Source organism: Mobula birostris, chromosome 1, assembly GCF_030028105.1.
Source record: "Mobula birostris isolate sMobBir1 chromosome 1, sMobBir1.hap1, whole genome shotgun sequence".
Lineage (NCBI taxonomy): Eukaryota > Metazoa > Chordata > Chondrichthyes > Myliobatiformes > Myliobatidae > Mobula > Mobula birostris.
In genome coordinates, this window is record NC_092370.1 from 196,083,172 (window position 1) to 196,103,454 (window position 20,283).

The window sequence follows — 20,283 nt, forward strand, 5'->3', positions numbered from 1 at the left end:
AATCTGCTAGGAGAGGGGAGTGAGCCATAGGAGAAAGGGATGGAGGAGGAGACCCGGGGAAAATGTTAGGCAGATGAGAAGAGGTAAAAGGCCAGAGTGGGAAATAGAAGAAGAGGGGAGGGAGAGGGATTTTTTTAATGGAAAGAGAAATTAATATTCATGCCATCAAGTTGGAGGCTACCCAGATGTTGCTCCTCCACCCTAAGGGTGGCCTCATCTTGGCACAAGAGAAGGCCATGGACTGTCATGTCTGAACAGCAATGGGAATCGAAATTAAAATGTTTGACCCGGGAGTTCTGCTCTTGGCGGATGGAGTGGAGGTGCTCGACAAAGCAGTCCCTCAATTTACGATGGGTCTCACCAATATATTCTGCACTTTGTTATTGTTTTCCCTTGTACTATCTCAATGCACCTTTGTAATGAATTGAGCTATATAGACAGTATGCAAGATAAGCTTTTCACTGTAACTTGGTACATGTGACAATAATAAACCAAATTAATTTACCAAATCTAGCTCCTGAAATTTCCACACTGCAGGAATTGCAAGTAACAGATGTCAGCTGCCCACTTGTGATCTTAAAAATAAGTCGATTCCCTCTTCTTGAATCTAGTTGGTATCTTTTAAACTGTTAATTTTAATCCATGTTTTTGCCATCAGTGTCCAGATCTCCTGATCTGTTTCTAAGATTGCTCCTTGTTTTGTGGACTACCAGAACAATACCTCTTTTCTCACTGCAGTGAATTTCTTTATTTACCAAATTCTGCTTTAGCATTCTATAGAAGCAGTGCTCTGTACAATTGGATTCATTACCACTTTCTGTAAAAACGTCAGGTCCAATGAAGGAATTCATATCCTGGTGCTAGTTGTATCTGAGGTATGTATGAAGAATTAAGTCAGAGGAAGCCTTATTTTTTTCAATCATAGGAAAATGGAATTTGGGTCAGACAAAGTACAATCTTGTTTTTATCCCAAAAATAAAATCTCCAGCTGCCTTCACTTCTTAGCACTCTCTTTCCACTGTATTTGCCCTCCTATGGTTGACCTGCATTCCCTTATTTCCCCATTTACCTTTACAAAAATCACTGCAAATCCTGTGTAGCAACAAGCTTCTGGCACAATTCCTCTCTACTCAGCCAGATATCATGTTAGTTTTGAGTAAGAAACATACTGTATCTGCACTACTTAGATATAATGGCCCAGGTTTTGTGTTGCAGGACTGCTGTGTGTTCTGCTTACCCCAGATGCACTGATTTAAATTTGAAGTTTAAATAATTAATTGTTGATTCAAACAAAGCAAATTTTAAGCAAAATTGGAAAATGTAGATTTAATTAGCTATAGATGATTTATTTAATTAAGGGAAATGCAATGTCCTAATTTCTGTATCTGACATTTTGCTATAATACTTCCTTTATTTAACAAATAGGGAAGCTGCCATACGTAAAAGAGAAGAAATGTCAAGAGAAATATTAGACATCAAAAGAACAACTGGGGCGTATTTAACTAGTCAGGCTAGACGCTTACAGGACTTAACGAAGGAACGTGACAAACTAATTGAAGAGGTATGGACTATGATATTTAACAGAGCAGGGGAGCATGGTGGAGGGATGTAAAGTCTTGATGACCTACTTAATTGAGAATAGCCAAGGATATTGTGCTTCGCTGGAGTTCTAGAAGTAAACATTTGTTGTATCTTAATTATTCCATTTAGAAAAACACCATAATGTTTTCACCACCATCCAGTGGTAGAGATTAATGAGATGAGGAAAAATCACATGGAAACTATTGTTTTCACAGTAATGTCCTGCATCCATTCCTTGTGTTTAGCTTTTGAATCCCATTTTTGTTACCCAATTGTTACAGTCCAATTTGAGGTACTATTCTGAATTTATCTTTCTTGTGTGTTTATGCTGTAACTGTACAGCGAGCTTCATATTGCCTCCGCCAGTGTACAATTAAAAAATGCAACATGCATTGAATAGTGCAGGTTAGATGACCTGCATCAAATGTTTGTCGTGCTCATGTTCACTCTTTGAAATTTCTTATCGGCCAAGTATGAAACAGTTTTTATCTTCCATTTCAGGAAAAATAATTCACGTACGTAAATTTCTCATTACCTTAGTTTGAAGAATTTAAAGCCTGTTGTTTAGTTTCTATATATCATTTGAAATGAGAAGATTCAGAAAAGGTCTGTTTTCAGTATGTTGCAAACAAATTTTGTAGATCAATTAAGTACTTTATACGTTGATTTTTGAAGATCATTTTAGTAAAGAATAAAAAATGTTTTATACTTTAACTTTTTTTGTGTTTTAAATCAGAGTATGAATCTCCAGGAGAGAATTAATGAGTATGCTGAAAAAATTAAGACACTAAAACAACAACTTACAGCAGAAGAAGATGCATTCAGAAATAAGGAACAGCTTCTGTCAATAGAAATTAACCACTTAAAAGTATAGTATGCCTTCCATTTCTTTGCTCCATTTGCATATAATAATTTACAGATACCAATATCTACGTGTGCTTACAGAAATTATAGTCTGGGTTTAATACATGCATAAAGTTTCAATAGTAGCCAGCAGTTTTTGTTTGGTATTGTCAATGTATGTATTTATTAAATATGTTATGCCGAAAGATTTGTGGATCCGGCCAATAAGGCAGAAAGACACAAATTCCCCTTAACTGTTTCAAAACTTTGTTTATGAGGACAGAACAGAGCAAGCATTATAATACTTAACTAGATGTGTGTGGGGGTTCTCCTCACTGCAACACACCTTCCTCTCTGCCCATTCTGTGACGTCGTTCATGACTCAGCCCGTTGGTGAGGCCCTGGTAAACCTCCCCTGAACCCCCAAACACTACTTTTACACCCACTTCACTGACAAAAAATAGTGCAGTAAATGGACTACTACATACATTAGCACCAGCTGAAACCAGAGAAACAATCATCACTTACCACTATTCTTCATGAGTCCTGCCCCTGTATTAGACTTGTGATGCAGCTGGCATGGGATAGACAGTGAGAGTCAGTGGATGTTGTTTTCTTGGATTTTAAAAAGGCCTTTGACAGGGTGCTGCACATGAGGCTGCATAACAAGTTAAGAGCCATGGTATTACAGGAAGGATTCTAGCATGGATTGGCAGGAGGCAAAGAGTGGGAATAAAGGGAGCATTTCTCTGGTTGGCTGCCAGTGACTAGTGGTGTTCCACAAGGGTTGGTATTGGGTCCATTTCTTTTCACATTATATGTCAACAATTTTGGTTGATGGAATTGACTTTATGGCCTAGTTTGCAGACAATATAAAGATAGTTGGAAAGTCAGGTTTTGTTGAGGAAGCAGGACGTGGACAGATTGGAAGAATGGGCAAAGTAGTGGCAGTTAGAATATAGTTGAGGGAAGTGTATGGTCATGCATTTCAGTAGAAGAAATAAAGGTATGCACTGTTTTCTAAATGGGGACGAAACCTAAGGTGCAAAGGGACTTGGGAGTCCTTGTGCAGGATTCCCTAAAGGTTAACTTGCAGATTGAGCCAGTGGTAAGGAAGGCAAATGCAGTGTTAGCATTCATTTTGAGAGAACTAGAATATGAGAACACAGTGCGATGCTGAGGCTTTAGAAGGCATTGGATGGACTGCACTTGGAGTATTATGAGCAGTTTTGGGCCCAGTAATCTAAGAAGAGGTGTGCTGGTATTGAAGAGGGTCCAGAGGAGGTTCACGTAAATTATTCCAGGAATGAAGGGTTTAATGCATGAAGAGCATTTGATGTCTCTGGGTCTGTACTCACTGGAGTTATGAAGAAAGAGGGGGGGGATCTCATTGAAACTTATTGAATATTTGAAGGCCCAGATTTAGTGGACGTGGAGAGGATGTTTCCTATAGTGGGTGTGTCTAGGACCAGAGGGCACAACCTCAGAATAGAAGGACATCCCTTTAAAACAGACATGAGGAGGAATGTCTTCAGCCAGAAGGTGGTAGATCTGTGGAGTTCATTGCCATGGACAGCTGTGGAATCCATATTGTTGATTATATTTAAAGTGGAAGTTGATAGATTCTTGTTTAGTGAGGGTGTCAAGGGTTACAGTGAGAAGGCAGGAGAACAGGGTTGAGAGGGATAATAAATGAGCCATGATGGAATGGAGGAGCAGACTCAATGGACCAGTGGCCTAATTCTGCTCCTATGTCTTATGATCTTAATATGAGGACACTTGACGGTGTTCCTGTAAACATTGGTTAGAATGGGGAGTGGTTTCAATAATAGCCAGCATTTTTTATATTCTTATTGTATATAGGAATATTCATATTTTGAATGATCTTTAATTCTAATTGGCAAACCACTTGTGAAGATTCAGGGAACTCCATTGATCCAAAAATATGTAGGCAATAGGCAGGTAATTATAGGTTTGCTAGCTTAACATCTGTAGTTTGGAAAATGCTTGAAGCTATAATTAAGATATAGTGCGAAATCTGGATAAAACTGGTTCCATCAAGCTGGCATGGAATGTATTACTAAAGGGTAGGTCCTGTTTGACAGGGTTACAGGAATTTGTTGAGGATATAATGAAAGCAATGGATAGAGAGAACAGGTGGATATTGTGTACTTGGATTTCCAGAGGGTATTTGATAAGGTGCTGCATAAGAGACTTATCCTTGAGACAAGGATGCAAGAAGTTGGGGTAATGTATTGCCATGCATGGAGGATTGATTCACCAATAGAAGGTAGGCAGTTGGGATAAATGAGTGTTTCACAGGTTGGCGGTCAGTGGTAAATGGAGTGCCACAAGAGTTGGTGTTGGTCTGCAACTGTTCACAATATACATTAATGATTTGAAAGAGGAGACCGAGTGTAACATATCTAGGTTTGCTGGTGACACTAAGTTGAATGGAAGAGAAAATTGTGCAATGTTTGCAGAGAGATATAGATGGGTTAAGTGAGTGGGCAAGTATCCAACTGATGGAGTACTGTACAATGTTGGTAAGTGCAAGGTCATCCAGTTTGGAAGGAAAACTAGAAGATCAGATTATTATTTAAATGGTGAAAGGTTGTGGCATGCTGTTGTGCAGAGTGGCTTGGGAGTGCTTGTGTATGAAAAGCAAAAGGGTTTGAGGTGGAACAAGTTATTAAGTAGGCAAATGTGATGTTGCCTTTCATTGTTAGAGGGATTGAATTCAAGAGCAGGGAGGTTATGCTGCAACTGTATACGGTACTGGAGAGGCTGCACCTGGAGTACTGCGTGCAGTTCTGGTGTCCTTACTTGAGAAAAGATGTACTGGCTTTAGAGGTGGTACAGAAGAGGTTTACTAAGTTGATTCCAGAGATGAGGGAGTTAGTCTATGAGAGTCGTCTGGAACTATACTCGCTGGAATTCAGAAGAGTGAAGGGGATCTTATAGAAACATATAAGATTATGAAAGTATTTTACAGAAACATAAAATTATAAAATTATGAAATTAGATAAGATAGAGACATAAAAGTTGTTTCCATTGGTAAGCGAGACTAGAATAAGGGACCTAGCCTCAGAATCTGGGAGAATAGATTTAGGATGGAGATGAGGAGAAACTGCTTTTCCCAGAGAGTAGTGAATCCATGGAATCCTCAGCCCAGGTAAGCAATAGAGGCTACTATATTAAATATATTTAAGACACAGTTATCTAGTTTTTTACATACCAGGGTTATGGGGGAAAAGGTAGGTAGGTGTAGCTCATTCCACAGCCAAATCAGCCATGAACTGATTGAATGGTGGAGCAGGATCAATGAGTCAAATGGCCTATTCTTGCTTCTATTTCTTATACTCTTATGTTCTAACTCTCTAAATAGTTTTAAAGCTTCTCATTACACACAAGTAATAACAGTAATTCCCTTAACTTAGGTTGCAACTCATATACAATAACATTAAGAGGGCAACTGCACCTTGAGGGTTAATCTGGAATACTTCTGGAATACAGTACACATGCGTTCTACTGTACAGATTTATTAACATTGTTGCCTACCTTTTGTGTGCACTGTCTACAGTGCAAGGGAAACATTTTCTAAGAGTTTCTATTAGATTAGTTCAGGGTTCATTTAAATCAACATCTCATTCACTCTCAGCGTCTGGTACCAGAATTAATAATTATTGAAGTGTAAAGCTCTTGTATGTTAACCAACCTCAATTAAGTCTTATTCTGCTGAGATTCACAGTCAAGTCAGAGAGCAGCTACAGAAAATTACAATATTTGCTTATAATAAGAACATAAGAAATAGGAGCAAGAGTAGGCCATCTGGCCCTTTGAGCCTGCTCCACCATTCAATAAGGTCATGGCTGATCTGACCATACACTCATCTCCACCTACCTGCCTTAATTCCCCTACTATCTTAAATATATTTACTGAGGTAGCCTCCACTGCTTCATTGGGCAGAGAATTCCACAGATTCACCACTCTCTGGGAAAAGTAGTTCCTCCTCATCATCCTAAATTTACTTCCCCAAATCTTGAGGCTATGTCCCCTAGTTCTAGTCTCACCTACCAGTAGAAACAACTTTCCTGCCTCTATCTTATCTATACCTTTCATAATTTTTTATGTTTCTATAAGATTTCCTCTCATCCCTGCCCCTGAGCTTCACTACTGTCTACAACATCACTGCAGTTCACCACTGGAGTTGCAGAGGCTTTTCACTGCATGGGCCTTAACAAGTGAGCTGGAAACTGGGTTCTCAGCAAAAGATTATGCTGAAATAGTATGGTTCAGGCTTCTGACAACTGGTAATCTTAGTGGAAAATATGTCCTAAAGTAAAGCATTGATTTGTGCAACCATTATCCACCATCATATTTCTTTGGATGGATTATCACATTAGCAATAATGAATTTTGGCTTATTTTGAGATGAAACATCTTCAAACATTCACATCCTCTGTCTAATATGTAATGAGGCATAATTGCTACTTGTAAAAATTGTTTACAGCAGTGGAGGAATGAATTTCTATTTTCTGTTCTTCTGTGCAAAAGGATGAAATTAAAGAAACAATGGAAAAAGTAATGCAGGTGAAAAAGGAACTGGAAGTGAAATTGCCCATCAGACAGCAGCTGGAAACCGAACTCGCAGAAGAAACAGCAATTTGTGACGAATTACAGAAAGAACTTATTGGTATTTTAATGGCATTTGTTTGAACTTTTCTTATTATGTAAAAATAGCATATAGTGCAGAGATATAAATCTACCTCACTAACTAGATTGGTCAATGTTTCAACTGAATCAGCAGCATGAAAGCAAAAATTATTTGATGTGTTTAGTAGATAAGTTATCAGGTAGATCTACTGATAACATTCTGGAGAGCTAAGATTATTATATTTCTGCCATTTTCTTTGCAGTTCTTAATCTAGAAATGAGAGAGCTTTGCAAATGTACTGGCACATTTGAACAAGTGTTCTTAAGTCTGAATGCAATAGAATTACCTTTAAATATGTCTGTGATATTTTATACGTATATTAACACAGAAGGAGGCCAATCACCCACCTGGTCCATGCTGTGTCTTAGGAGAGCAATTTATAAGTTTAATTCCCCCCTTCTTATTTCCTCATTCCACTGCAGCTTAATTCTTTCTGACACATGCGCCTTGAACCCATAATAAGGGGTAATTTAGTGATCATTTAATCTTTGGGATGTGGAAGGAAACTGGAGCACCCCTTAGGAATCCAGGAGAGAGAATGGTCTAAATCTATGTATACACTACCCAAATTCAGGGTCAAACAGGGTCCCTGGAGTTGTAGGTCAGTTGCACTACTGCTGCACCACCTTGATAATTGTCACATCATCATGCATATTTTTCTTAAAATGATAGATGTCTCTGACTTGGAGGAAGGCCATGTGGCCCATTTTGGCCTTACTGACTGAGAAGAACTATTGAACCTAATAACGCTTTGGGTTTGTAGTCTTAAAGTTTAAGCATATAGAGTATCAAGAAGAGGAAGTCAGGGAAATACTCACCAGCCCGCATTGAGGGGTCAGTCGTGAAAAGGGTGAGTATCTTCAAATTCTTGGGTGTCAACATCTCTAAAATGTTACCCTGGCCCCAGCATATCTAGCATATAACAAAGAGGGCATGCCAGCAGCTCTACTTCTTCAGGGATGTGAGGAGATTTAGTATGTTACCAAAGTAAATTTCTACAAGTGTACTGCAGAGAGCATTCTGACTGGTTGCATCACTGTCTGGTATAGAGGCTCTAATGCAAAGGTTCAGAAATAGCTGCAGAGGGCTTTAACCTCAGCCGCCTCCATCGTAGGAACTTGCCTCCCCACCATCGAGGATATCTTCAAAAGGTGGTTCCTCATGAAGGTGGCACTCTTCATTAAAGACATTTACCATCTCATTACTACCATCACGGAGGAGATACATGAGCCTGAGACACGCATTCAACATTTTAGGAACCCTCCACCGCAGATCTTTGAACTATCCATGAACCCTCACTATTTTGCTCTATTTTTGCACTACTATTTACTTTTCTATTATTGCTTATTGTAGCTTATAGTATTTTACTGTGTTGCTGCTGCAAAACCACAAATTTCACAACATACTGTATGTCAGTGATAATAAACCTCTTTCTGATGGTGTTTTCTCCTGTTTAATTGGTAAACAACTGCTGACTACTTCAAGATTTTTGTAGTTTTCCTTTCAAACTTAGTTGCTTTCAGACAAATATAAAATTTGCCATGTCTCGGGTTCATTTAGGATATTTAAAGAGTTGTGTCAATTCACTATTACTATTGTAACTGAACGTGTGGTCAAGAAAAAAATACTTCACCATTTACGATTAACCTGGTTTTAAATTACCTAATTTTATTTTAAATTTGCCCAGAACCTTTTATGGTAGTCAGTTTTTCAGAAATTTGATTTCAGAAAGTTACTCTCAGAACTTTTAATGTTCTTAAACTGCTGTATATCCTTCCAGTGAAGGTACTCCACAAAGCGGTTGAAGAAAGAGTTCCAGGACTCAGAGGTAGTGATATATTTTCTCCACAGAACAGTTTTTCTCTTGAAAGTGGTGGTAGGCAGGTAATAGTGTTCCGAAGCATCTGTTGCCATTGTTCTTCTCAATTCTTGAATCTGCAGGCTTAGCCTAGGCGAGTAATCACAGTGCATTTTGTAGATAGTACACACTGCAACACAGGCATTGGAAGGAATGAATGTTTAGAGAAGTGGAAGTGGTGGAGCTACTTTGTCCCATATTGTGTCAAGCTTCTTAACTGTTATTGCAATCATGTTCACTCAGGTAAGTGGAGTGTATTCTGTCACATTTCTGTTTTGTAGATGGTGGAAAAGCCTTGGCAAATCAGGAGGCAGACATTCATTGTTAAATACCTAGAGGCCAGCATTGAGCTATACTGGAACAAAGATTTGGCTAGTTCTTGAGTACAAGTTTTCAACTTCTTTGCTTATGTTCTCTGTACCCATAATCTTTATTGTATCCAGTGTTCTCAATCATTCCATGATGGTGCATGAAGTAAATTGCCTAAAGACTAACTGTGGTGAAAGTGGGGAATTTGAATGTGTTTCGTATGTTTCAGTTTTGCCTTTAGCACTCATACTGGGTATCATATTGTTGAAGTTGAGCGTGTTTTTGGGAGCATTTCTTGAGGGCACTGATTCATCAACTGGTAGGAGGTGAAAATCAGGATGAGGTCTCCTGTTTTCCAGCTGAAAAGTTGTACCCATGGATTGTGATAAAGACGTCTGGCTTCTTGTCTGTAAGGTACAGTACTGTGATTACAACTGTTTTGGACTACTGTTTGACTAATTATTGGGACAGGTTTCTCAATTTAGATGCAAGTTTCTACATGGAAGAAGTACTTTGCAAGGTCAGCTGGAACAGGAGTATCTTTACCTTATCTGGGTTTCAATGTCTATGCCATTGCATAGTCTTTTTTCTCCTTAACTGTTACAGTAACTATACTTATGTACACATCTGCCATCTAAATTGCAACAAAGTTATTGCTGTTATTATTTTAAATGGGTGTAATTTTTCATCTTTTTATAGACCTTATTAGCAAGAAATCTTCGCTTGATAGCACCATCAGTAGGTTAAAGAGGGAAACTGGTATCCTTCTGGCATCTAAGGTAATATTCATTATTTACAATTTAAATGTGATTAGTAGCATCAACTGTTCTCAATTAATAAGATTTGCACCTAGTTATTATATTGACTTTTGCCTTCTTCTTAAAAGTAACTTAGAATTACTTTATCTATGTCAATACAGTACACTGGAATTAAACCAAGGTTGGTTTAATTTTATTGATTGAGAGATAATGTCTTATCTCCAGAATTTGTACGTGATTATTAGTGCAGACATCTCCTAAGTTTATTTCAGTTGACAGGTTTGTTCTAAGTAAGGCATGCCTTGGTGGAAGTGCTTGCAATTTTTAAATATATTTTAATCACTGAATATTAACAGGATTAAAATCCAAATATATGTTACAGAGAAAAATAACTGCATGCCTATTCATGCGGAAAGTCAAGCTACCTGTAAACAGGCATAACAGATTGCTAATTTTTCTGCTACATGAACACCTGCCACCACCTGGGAAAGTGTATTCTAAGAATAATTAAGTACAAAATGGCATGAAGTTCTACTTGAATTAAGTTTCACCTTACTTCCATGCATTGAATTGCTGTTACCTTTGTAGATGGTAGAGGTCTCAGGTAGAGATCTCATTTTTTTCCAATCAGCTTCAAGTTAATGGAGTATCAGTCTAGGCAATGAAGTAAAAGCAAAGAAAAAGAAGCCAGAGTAGACCATGGATAACCTGATCATGATTTCAACTGCACCTTCTTATTTGTTTCTCATAAATCTTGATTGTCCAAATGGTCTGTCTTGGCTTTATATGGTCCAACAGTCTATTTTGGCCTCAAGAGCATTCAGTGACTTCACCACCACAGGTCTCTTTGTTGGAGAATAACAAAGATACATGACCGTCTGAAGAAATACATCCCTCCCCTATTTTTAGAAATAATTCATTATTCTGAAACTATACCTTCTAGTTCTAGATTATGTTTTGAGAGAAATTGTCCTCCTGCCACCTTTCCAGTCAAACCCACACTTAATCTTAGAAGTACAAGATTATTGGTAAAAAGCTGAAACGGATGTGTTAAAATACAAGAAGAGTTCCGTGGATTAATTTAATGTTATTATGAAACATATAATATATTGATATTTTACTTGAGTGTACTTTGAAAATTAGAAACAAAATAGAGTATGCTAGGACTGCTAAGCAGGTAAAGCAGTATCTTTGGAGTAAGAAGCAGAGGTAACAATTCAGGTAATTGATCTGGATCATTAAATTTATTTCTCTCACCACACTTGCTGAGTGTTGTCAGCATTTTTTACTTTAATTTCTGACTTCCAGCATCTGCACTTTCTCACTTTTGAATATTAGTGTTGAAATGATTGAAATTAAGAGAAGAAGGCTAACAAATTGATAAGTAACAAGGAAGAGCTAAGCTGATATTGACAGAAATGGAAGTACAGAGAACTTGTTGGTTGTCATCAATAAGTATTCTGGAAATGCAATTACCTGATAATATTTGGCAGCTACCTCACACCTCTGTTGCAAATTAACATGAATGGAATTATGTAGTGTGTACCATAATCTCCCATACATTTCTGGACAACATTTTTGACTGCTGCTACAAAAGATGTTTATTAGGATTAGATAGTATCAGCAACACTGAATTACATAGGTAATCCCGATAACATTGCCATAGCAATGGTAAAATTATACTTGAAGTAAATGGCCACAATTCATCAACTGGCTATACAAACACAACCATTGTTGCCAGATGGGTGTTCTCAGATACATAAATATATTTGTCTTGCTTGTTACATACACCTGTTAGGGTGCATTCTCCAGATACCTTATAAGGTAACTGTAGCCTTCAGCCAGGAGCAGATGTCATCAGGTGGTTCCCAACCTTCACAGAGTGTTTTGACCCTTAACCATGACACTCTCCAGTTGGTGGGCCGGCAGTGGTGGCCAAATCACTGCCCATCTACTCCTGACTTCCATCTTCCCTCCTCTCACCTACTCCAAATCCAACAAGAGGCTCTTTCTGCCTCTTCCCCCATCCTACAAACTGCTTGTTTTTAGCTCCTTTCATCCAGGCCCAGAGCTGATAACCGCCATGCTGATTTGGCTGGGAACCCTCCGCAGCCGATCTCCACAGGGAACAACCATGCCTGCCATCCCTTGTCTTTACACTCCTGTACTAAGGGCTGGTACTTCAAGGCCTTTCTGTCATGGGACTCTTCCCATCCCTCCTCCCACGGCACAGTCAGCTCAACGAGAATTATTTTCCTGTCTTCAGTTGACCACAGTACAGTGTCCGGGTGTAGGATTGTGTGCACCACATCCAGGAACTGCAACCTCCTTCCCACATCAACCCTCACCTCCCAGGACCCGGCCGTTAGCAGCAGATCGGGCTTTGGTTGTTTGGTTATGAAAGGCCTGGCTCCCTCTTTGATGAAGGTGATGGCCTTCCTCAAATCTGTGCCGGCCGTCCTCTTCTTGCATCCCTCCCGCTCTAGTGTGTCAGCAAGAGCCAGAAGCACCTTATCACGGCGCCACCTATACCGTCCTTGAGTTAGAGCTGTTTTACACCCAGACAGTATATGAGCCAGTGTTCCCTTTTGACCACAGAGCTTACAGTACGGGTCCACTCTCATCCCCCGTGTGTACAGATGTAATGGTGAAGGAAGGGTGTCATACATGGATTGCAAGAGGAAGGAAATACGAAAGGGCTCCAGTCTCCATAACTGCCCATGAGATCTTGCGCTTGGGCAGATCCCATTTTGTCCAGGCACCCTGGGACCCTTGTTCCACTGCCTTTGACATCCGCTTCTCTTCCTCACGGATCCGTACTTCTGCCTGTATCATGTCTCGCCTGTTCCTGATGCTTGCGTTTCCCCACTGCTGGAAGTGAACTGCCGAGGCCTTGCCACCTGACACCTCGCAGCTTCAGAGAATACACTGCCTGCTCCACAGCTGCGTTGGCTGCCCAACCGCCCAGATCTGGTTGTAATGCCTGCTTGCTTTACCAAGATGTCATTGGAATCTCTCAAGCTTAATAAGGCTCTGCATTTTGCCACCTTGAATTCCTCCACAACAGATGACAGGGGAAACTGCAATTGCCCCGATCGAATATAGAGGCCCACTGAAGAGAAGCTTGGGGGAGCTTCCAACCATCTCTGCAGGTGCTTGTTGGTTTTCCTCCCGATGCCCTCCATGGCGGTCATGGGGAACTCATGAGGTGTGAAGAGCCAGAGAAGCCTGGGCAGAATGCTGTATTGGTATAGCCAGGTCTTGAATTTACTGGCAAATTAGCATGAATGGAATTAGGTAGTGTGTACCATAAACTTCCATACATTTCTGGACAACATTTTTGACTACTGCTACAAAAGATGTTTATTAGGATTAGATAGTATCAGCAACACTAAATTATATAGGTAATCCTGATAACACTGCCATAGCAGTGGTAAAATTATACTTGAGTAAATGGCCGCAATTCATCAACTGGCTATGCAAACACAACCATCGTTGTCAGATCAGTGTTCCCAGATACATAAATATGTTTAAATATTTTATCATGTAAATCATCATCCTGATCAAGGCTTCTTCCTGCATTCTCATATTCCTCATAAAATATTAAGTGATCGTTATTCTCTATGAACTCCAGGACTGAGAGAACAGTCACTTATCAAAGGCTGCTGCTGCTGATACAGCTTCCACTTAGCTGAAGTGTCTTTGGATAGTATGCAGGCCCTTTACAGATAGTGGGTCAGAATTTTACGCTGGGTTGTTTATTCAGTGAGATTTCCAGTAAGATTCATTGGAAAAGCCAGAATTTAGCAGAAAAGGCCCCCTTATGAAGTTGTGGGAAGAAATCATAGGAACCAGGTTGAAGTCTCTTTCTAGCAATTTAGTTAATAAGTGGTAGTGTAAAAAAAGAAAATAATGTAGTAATAGTGTCAATAGTGTACATTTATGGCTTATATGTGAGTTAATACATTTAAACTGGAATATACAAACGTATTATGCCTTTATTTTTCCTTTTCCTCTTTTTTAAATTTTAAAGCATTCTAATGAAGTTATATAATACAATAAGATGACAGAATAAAATAAATAATTATTATAAATAATATTTAAAATACAGATGTAGTATTCTAACAGTTAAGTTTTATAGATATTAATATCATTGTCTTTTAATGGCCCAGAAAGTGCTAACTAAATAATGGTAAGCTTGCAGCCCCCAACATGAGAAAAGAATTTTAACTAGTTAGCACCATACAATATGGGAAGGAAGGAATTGTATCATCTGTTCCAAATTGCAGGACTCTGCACCACTTTCACATAACTGTTATCAACACAATTTCCACCTTGCTGTCAGACTCCAAGCAGTGGCTTATAAATTACTGAATAAATATGGCTGTTATAAATTAATTCACACTAGATATTTGGGGGTTGTTAATTTCATTATCTTGCTTTATCAACTTCACCTACCTTTCAACTTTGGACACCCTGAATGGAACACTGCAATTGAAATCTTTGCCCCTGTATTTAGTAAATCGTACCTAAATTCCCAGAACTTTTTTCCTTTCTTTACTTAATTTATTTCTGTATTTAATATGACTCTGAGTCATCCTACTGCTTTCTTCGTCATTGTTGCTTTTCAGTTATTTAGTTGCTTCTGGAAGAAAACTAGTAAAAGTGGCATTCAGAACATGGAAATACATCATCGACGTACTTAACCACATTATTGCCAATGTACATACATTACTGAGTCATTGAGCAGAGTTCCGTTGACTCACTATGCCAATTCTGACTATTCAGTACCCATCTATACTAATCCTATTTACTAGTACTTGGTCTGTAGCCTTCTAAGTCTTGTCAATTCAAGTGCTCGACTAGATACTTAAATGCAGTGAAATTCTCTGCCTCAACCTTGCCAGAAAAAGTCATACTGAGACATTGCATTTTTATGATATTTTTCAACCATTAATACAATTTATTGAATGTAAAAATACATTCTATTCATCTCTTTCATCAGCCAGACCTACAATCTCTGTTGACTTCAATACGGAACAATACCTTCCACCAAGTTAAAAGTACTGCTGAACAATTGAAAATGATAGGAGTGGATATTTATGAAGCAGATAGGAGGCTTGAACTTACTGAGATAGAAAACTGCAAACTGTGGCTGGTGAGTATAAAGATATTTTGCTGATCTATTTTGTCCTGAATGCTATTCTGCAAATACAACATTCCAATTTTAAACACTTCTATAGCAGTATAAGCATCCAGCAACATTTAACAAACAGTAACTGTGTTAACATTTACTGATGTTATTAGATAATTGTTCAATACAAGAATAAGATTTTATTCAATCATTACTTTATCATTTTTGTAATGCTACGAAACAATTTTAGATCCATGTTTAATAATAGTCCATCCCCAGAAGTACAGCTTATACAGCCAGAAGTAAATTTTATTATCAAATACATATATGTCACCATATACAACCCTGAGCAACATACGCACAATGCTGGAGAAACTCCACAGGCCAGGCAGCTCTATGGAAAAGAGTAAACTATCGATATTTCGGGCCGAGATTTTTCATCAAGACTGGAAAGAAAGGGAAGTCAGATTAAGAAGGTATGGAGGGGGGGAGGGAGGAAGTACAAGGTGGTAGTGATAAGTGAAACCAAAGAGGTAAAATGGGTTAAGTAAAGAGCTGGGAAATTGATTAGTGAAAGAGATTACGGGCTGGAGAAGGGGGAATCTGATAGGAGAGAATAGAAGACCATGGAAGAAAAGGAAGGGGGAGGAGCACCAGAGGGAAGTGATGGGTAGGTAAGGAGATGAGGTGAAAGAGAAACAGGAATGGGGTGAAGGAAAAGGGGGTTTGGGAGGTGGGGGAATTACTGGAAGTTCAAGAAATCGATGTCCATGACATCAGGTTGGAAGCTACCCACTCGGAATATAAGGTGTTGCTTCTCCAACCTGTGTGGGCAGTAGAAGCAGCCATGGACTGATAAGTCAGATTCATGCCCTCCTCTACTGCCGTGATAAAGACACACTCAGTTTGAAGGAGCAACACCTTGCAGTATATTCCGTCTGTGTAACCTCCAACCTGAGGGCATGAACATCGATTTCTCAAACCTCTGGTATTTGCCCCTCCCTGCTTCTCCTTCACCATTCCCCATTCCTGTTTTGCTCTCTCACCTTATCTCTTTACCTCTGGTGCTCCTCCTCCTCCCCTTTCTTCCATGGTCCTCTCCTATCAGAGTCCCCCTTCTCCGGCCCTTTATCTCTTTCACCAAACAACTTCCCAGCTTTTTATTTCATCCTGTCTCCCGGTTTCACCTATTACCTACAACCTTGTTGTACTTCGTCCCCTCCCCCCAAATTTACTCGACTTCTCTTTCTTTCGAGTCCTGATGGAGGCTCTCAGCCCAAAATGTCAACTATTTACTCTTTTCTAAAGATGCTCCCTGGTTCTGATCAGTTCCTCCTGCATTTTGTGTGTGTTGCTTTGGATTTCCAGCAACTGCAGATTTTTTTGTGTTTGTGATATACAACTCTGAGATTCATTTTTCTGTAGGCATACTCAGCAAGTTTATAGAATAGTAACTATAACAGGATCAATGAAGGGTTAACAGAGTGCAGAAGACAACAAACTGTGCAAATACAAATATGAATAAACAGCAAGAGGTAAAGAGAACATGAGATAATGAGATTAAGAGTCCTTAAAGTGAGATAATTGGTTGTAGGAATATTTCAATGATGGGACAACTGAGGGTAGTTATCCCCTTTTATTCAAGAGCCAGTAGTAACACCCAGGAATCAAAAGTTACTAACCCTCTTCATCCCTGATCCTCCTCTAAGCTCTATAATCAGTTCCTTGGTCTTACTGACATTGAGTGAGAGGTTGGTGTTATGACACCACTCAGCCAGACTTTCAATCTCCCTCCTGCAAGCTGATCTATTACCACCTTTGTTTGGACCAGCATGCTGATCTATTACCACCTTTGTTTGGACCACAACAGAGGTGTCATAAGCAAACTTGAATATGGCTTTGGAGCTATGCTTAGCCACATAGTCATAGGTGTAAATGAAGCAGAGCAGTGTGTTAAGCACATTGCCCTGTGGTGCACCTGTATTGACGGAGATCATGGAGGAGATTTTGTTGCCAATCTGAACTGACTGAAGTGTACAAGTAAGGAAACCTAGGATCCAATTGCTCAGGGAGGTATTGAGGCCAATGTCTCATATATATTTGATCTCTCTTCAGTAGGAGGTAGAGTGGACTCTCATAGGTTGTCAACACTCTCTCTGATTATACAAAGCATGGTATTTTGGAAATACAATGGTTCCACCTACGTACAGAGCTTCAGTTAGTATTTCTTAACCCGTATAAAGCAAGAAGTTCCACAAACAGCTTCTTCTATCATCTGACCATCTATCTTCTAATCCCTCTACTCCTCTGGTTTCTATTTAATCACAGCAATTTCGTTCAGAAGAATTAGAATCAGGTTTATCGTCACAGGCATATGTTGTAAAATTTGTTGTTTTGCCGCAACATTACGTTGCAATACATAACACTAAGTATTAATTTACAACATATATGTTTATGTGTGTATATATACATGTGTATGTATAATTATATGTGTAGCACTGAGAAGAGGGAATGCCCTGGGTGGTGTGGGTGTTTAATAATGATGATGGATCTCTGTAGCTTTTTCCAGCCCTGTGCTGTGTCCCCTTCATACCAGGTGGTGATGCAACCATTTACAGTGCTCTCCACTTTACATCTGTAGAAATTTGCATCTGTCTTTGGTGACATATCAATTCTTCTCCAATTCCAAAGGACATATAGCTATAGCCATGCCTTCTTTGTAATTGCATCAATATGTTGGACCCTAAATAGATCCTCAGATGTTGACACCCAGGAATATGAAACTGCTCACCCTTTCCACTTCTAATCCTTCAACGAGGACTGATATGTGTTCTCTTGACTTCCCCTTCCTGAAGTCCATATTCAATTCCTTGGTCTTATTGATGTTGAGTTCAAAATGGTTGTTGCAACACCACTCAACCATCCAATCTATCTCCTGTATTCCATTGACTCCTTCTTGAAATCCATAATCTGTAGTGGTAATTGATAGTGTTATTTCTATGACACTCAGCTAGTCACTCCCACATGGGATGAGTTCACATACTGTACAAGCAGAGTTGTCAATAAAATTCAGTTGAATATCCTACCTGATAGCGTCTTGATGTGTTCTCCACGATCCCTCAATATCAAACACAACACAACCAATTCCTTGGTTTTACTGCCGCTGAGTACAAGCTTGCTGCTGCAACACCAGCAACTTAACCAGCTGATATATCTCACTCCTGTAAACCGCTTCATCACCATCTGAAATTCTGCCTACAATCATTCTGGATGGTGTTTGAGTTGTGCCTAGTCATACAATCATGGGGGTAGAGATTAGAGCAGTGGACTAAACATGCAGCCTTGAAGTGCACCAGGGACTGGATGTTATTTTGGATGTTATTTCCAATCTGACAGACTGTGGTCTCCTAGTGAGGAAGTCAAGCATTCAGTTGCAGAGGGAGATAGAGGCCCAGGTTTTGGAGTTTTTTTGATTATAACTGAGGGTATGATTGAGTTGATCACCGAGCTATAATAAACAGCAGCCTGTATTACCATTAGGTATTACTATTGTCCAGGTGATTCAAGGTCAGAGAGATCGCATCCACTGTGGACCTATTTCGAGTGATAGGTAATTGAAGCGGGTCCAGGTCCTTGCTTAGGCAGTTGATTCTAGCCATAAGCAGCTTCTCAAAGTACTTCATCACAGTAAATGTGGATGCCACTGGGCAATAGTTGTGGAGGCAGCTCACCCTGCTCTTGGACACTCATATGATTGTTGCCCTTTCGAAGCAGATGAGAACCTCCCACTGCAATAGTGAGAAATTGAAGATGAATAATAATGTGGTATTTATTTATTTAATCAATGAATAAATACTCAAATATTAACCACCATCTCCAGAAATCATTTGTACTAGCCTGTTGTTCTTAGCCACACCCAGTGACCATTTGTGCTAACATACGTGCATTTTTGCAAAGTTTAATTATCTTGGGAACAAGGCTACAACTGCTATTTATCTCAGAAGAAATCTATTATCACTTTTCCACCATCTTATGCAAGTTTTATCCCCAAAGCCTGTGTATTGTGCAAAAACACTGTATATACCAGACTCCAAATATCAATCAGTCCATCATTGTTTCATGTCCTCGAGGTAATTCAGAGCCAGAAGGTTGTTGCAAAGATTGCCATTATTCTGTGACAAGGTCATCTTTGAAAGAACATTCAAATAGGCTATTTTCTGTTATTTAAAGTCATTTCCTTTATGTCAAATAATGTCTCAAATGCAAATTTCTCTACTATTTTGCAACAATAACTAAATCCCATGTTCATTCTGAGTGTTATTTCCAGTCTTATAGCTTCAACAATTAGCAGTAAGTGTTATATTATCCAAATTCAGGACAAGCAGAGCAAGGAGAGCTTCTGGAATGGAACTAGCTATATTTCTGTTCAGAGTTAGTATCTACCACATAGCATCACACCAAACACGATTGACTCAAAAAAAAATTCCTGCATTACATTATAAAATGAGGAAATATATTCCTTTGAGAAAAATTCCAATAATGGCCAGGAATTGGAGTAGAAAAAGAATAGATTTAAAAAAAAAATGTCTTGGGTTCCTCCACTTGATCACCAGATGAGAGACCCCTTGAGAAAAAAATGTTTCTGTGGGTATGGTTTGATTTTTTTTTAAGTTGCAGTACAACACTGAATTTGAACTAAATTTCATCTTTACTGGTAGTGTAATTTCCAGCTGACCAAAGATATTGCAATACTCGAAGGAGGAGGAGAAAAGCAGAAAGCAAAGAAGGAGATCCAGGATAATGAACTACTAACCATCTATGGTACATGCATGGGATGGGGTTTGAAAGATTTTGATTTAAATTAATATCATAATAGTTTTAGTTTTAAGCTTAAAGATCAAAAATGATCATCTTATAATATAAAACTTATAAGACCCTTTAGACCCAAATATATTGCAAACTATGGTTATCTAAGCTTTAAGTAATGTACTTGTAAATGACCTTTTAATAAAACAAGGTAGTTGTACCACCCAATTTAGAAATGATGTATAGAAATCACATTTTATCTCATGACCAACCACATT

General features: G+C 38.9%; 1 protein-coding gene across 3 annotated transcripts in view; it reads left to right on the forward strand.

The window, feature by feature from the left end:
- Window positions 1-20,283, forward strand: part of ccdc175 (coiled-coil domain containing 175) — a 60,022-nt gene that overhangs the window by 38,994 nt on the left and 745 nt on the right. For all 3 annotated transcript variants that reach the window (XM_072267862.1, XM_072267870.1, XM_072267880.1), the window contains 6 exons: window positions 1,426-1,561; window positions 2,318-2,449; window positions 6,981-7,119; window positions 10,007-10,086; window positions 15,071-15,223; window positions 19,918-20,020. In XM_072267862.1, the coding sequence (XP_072123963.1) occupies window positions 1,426-1,561; window positions 2,318-2,449; window positions 6,981-7,119; window positions 10,007-10,086; window positions 15,071-15,223; window positions 19,918-20,020 (743 nt within the window). The remainder of the gene's footprint in view (window positions 1-1,425; window positions 1,562-2,317; window positions 2,450-6,980; window positions 7,120-10,006; window positions 10,087-15,070; window positions 15,224-19,917; window positions 20,021-20,283) is intronic.